General features: G+C 32.1%; 1 protein-coding gene across 2 annotated transcripts in view; it reads left to right on the forward strand.

Moving 5' to 3' along the window:
- LOC137642077 (gamma-interferon-inducible lysosomal thiol reductase-like) overlaps positions 1–2,500 on the forward strand; it is a 10,410-nt gene that overhangs the window by 3,959 nt on the left and 3,951 nt on the right. For both annotated transcript variants that reach the window (XM_068374639.1, XM_068374636.1), the window contains exon 2: positions 2,144–2,290. In XM_068374639.1, coding sequence (XP_068230740.1) covers positions 2,144–2,290 — 147 coding nt within the window. The remainder of the gene's footprint in view (positions 1–2,143; positions 2,291–2,500) is intronic.

The following is a 2,500-nucleotide window of genomic DNA, read 5'->3' on the forward strand; positions in this document are numbered from 1 at the left end:
CTAATGAAGTTGTGCTCTCTTTGATGTAGTTTATACATAATCACATAAGAATGTACATATGCAATAATATTTATAAACACTAATATAATGAAAATCATACTCATACGAATGATGCAATGATGTTACTTGCGATACTTGTGGCGCTATGTTATTATATAAGCTTGAAACATTACCAATGATTCTTTATAAGTCATATACTTAACACATACTTTGAGTGCTCAACTTCATGCCCCAAAATTTGTACCATGCACTAAATTTTGCTAGATCTCTATAAAGGAATTCAGAAACCTCAGATCTATATTCGGGAGATGTAATTGATCCAAATAGAGTAACATCATCTGCATATTCCACGAGCTTGTTTTCTATGCCAAACCACATATCACGTGTTTATGATATGAAAAGTAGTGGGCCAAGAACACTAACCTGAGGAACATCAGATATCACATTCCTATACTCAATATGGTGTCCATCAACAACCACGCTTTGCAATCTCTTACTTAAGAATTTAATAACGATGCCAAGAAAACACCCACCTCATGATCAACATGGCCAAAGGCAGCAATAAAATCAAGGACAATCACGCGAACTGCCTGACCACAATCAAGGGATATTTGTAGAGTATTGGATATTGTAGAAAAGGCATCACATGCTGCAAGGGCCTTAACGAAAGCCAAACTCCAAACTAGGGTACAGATGATTACCTTCAGCATATCAATTTAGACGTTTTGCCAAAAGACGTTCAAAAACTATAGATAATATGGGAGTTATGGATATTGGGCCTTAATCAGCATTAACATTACCAATTCTCCAACAAGTGCAAAAGGAACTTCTTTCCTTCAATGATTAAACGAAAATCGGAATGTAGTGACGCATGCGAGTTATATCGGTGCTAGGACCATAACGATGCACGTTTGATTTATTAAAACATATGCCACCGAATCCGCCATGAGAATAATATAAGACAAATAGTACACCTTTCATACAAGTGGTTTAATTACCTCGATAACAACTGTGAATCTTATTAACTTTCATGGGCCAGTATATTATTTAAGTATTCATTTGTATACATAGAGATCATATAATAATAAAAAGTAATGGAGATGTTTTGGGCATGCTCTTCGCACTCCCCAAGAGAGATTGGTTCACCAAATTCTCAACTTGGCTCCACAGAGCACTAGAAGAGTTTTTAAGACCAAGGCCTACATGGGTGAGAACTATGAAGCTGGAAATAGGAAATGATGAATGGAGAAGCATTGATTTAAAAGCTTATGATAGAGTCGACTAGCGAAATCTAACCAAGGACCTTTGCGTCAATAGTCGGAGGAGATGATGATGATGAAGATTGTTAAACATGTTGCTATATATGGAATAGATAGGAGGCACGTTTTCAATATACATTTTGAGTGTCTAGCTTATATGAAAAATATATCGCACATGTGTTATAGATTTTGCAAGCTACAATATAGCTAATTCTATATTTTTAGTAGATTATATATGTATATATATATATATATATATATATATATATATATATATATATATATATATATATATATATATATATATACTACTTTTACCATCAGCAAATACATATCTGAAAAACCAGCTTAAATTGTTTTCAGTCCGCTCATACACGTTCGGTAACCATAGTTGAATAAAGGCCTACTTATTAAATTTATATGACCATGTTTATGTTAAAGTTATTTGCTTTGTTTTTCATCATATTCCAGAATTAAGATGCCAGCCATGTCCAGAAGTTCAACTATTCTATCTTGTTTCTCTTCTTCTTGTTTTTTCTTTGGCTTTTTACAGTTTATATATGAAAGATTTATATTGTAGTTGTTACTGTGCTTAAGATATTTTATTCTAATTGGTAATAACTTCTCTTGTAGTTTATTTATTGCCTTGTTTCTTTTACTCACTGAGCTATTTTTGCCTGTTAGAGCCCTTGGGTTTCTAGCATCCTGTTTTATTCAAATAGGGTTGTAGTTTAGCTAGTAATAATAATAATAATAATAATAATAATAATAATAATAATAATAATAATAATAATAATAATAGTAATAATAAAAGTATGATAATAATAATAATAATAATAATAATAATAATAATAATAATAATAATAATAATAATAATATTTCAGCAAGGAGCTCCGCCAGTAAAGCTGTCTGTTTACTTCGAGTCTCTGAGCACCACAAGTAAGACCTTCTATGTAGACCAGCTGTATCCTGTGTGGTCTGACCTGAAGGATATCATGGAAATGGACATCAACTTCTATGGCAGAATTGTGGTGAGATAGTTCTCTGAAGTCTAAATATAATTGTCTCCTTTCTAATTAGTTCCTTTTAAATCCTGTTTCTATTATTTTTCTGACCTGAAATGGACGTCAACTTCTATGGCAGAATTGTGGTGAGATAGCTCTCTGAAGTCTAAATATAATTGTCTCCTTTCCAAATAGATACTTTTATGCGAGTGTTTCTGTTATTTTGTATTATCAAAA

The sequence above is a fragment of the Palaemon carinicauda genome, chromosome 1, assembly GCF_036898095.1.
Source record: "Palaemon carinicauda isolate YSFRI2023 chromosome 1, ASM3689809v2, whole genome shotgun sequence".
NCBI classification, from domain to species: domain Eukaryota; kingdom Metazoa; phylum Arthropoda; class Malacostraca; order Decapoda; family Palaemonidae; genus Palaemon; species Palaemon carinicauda.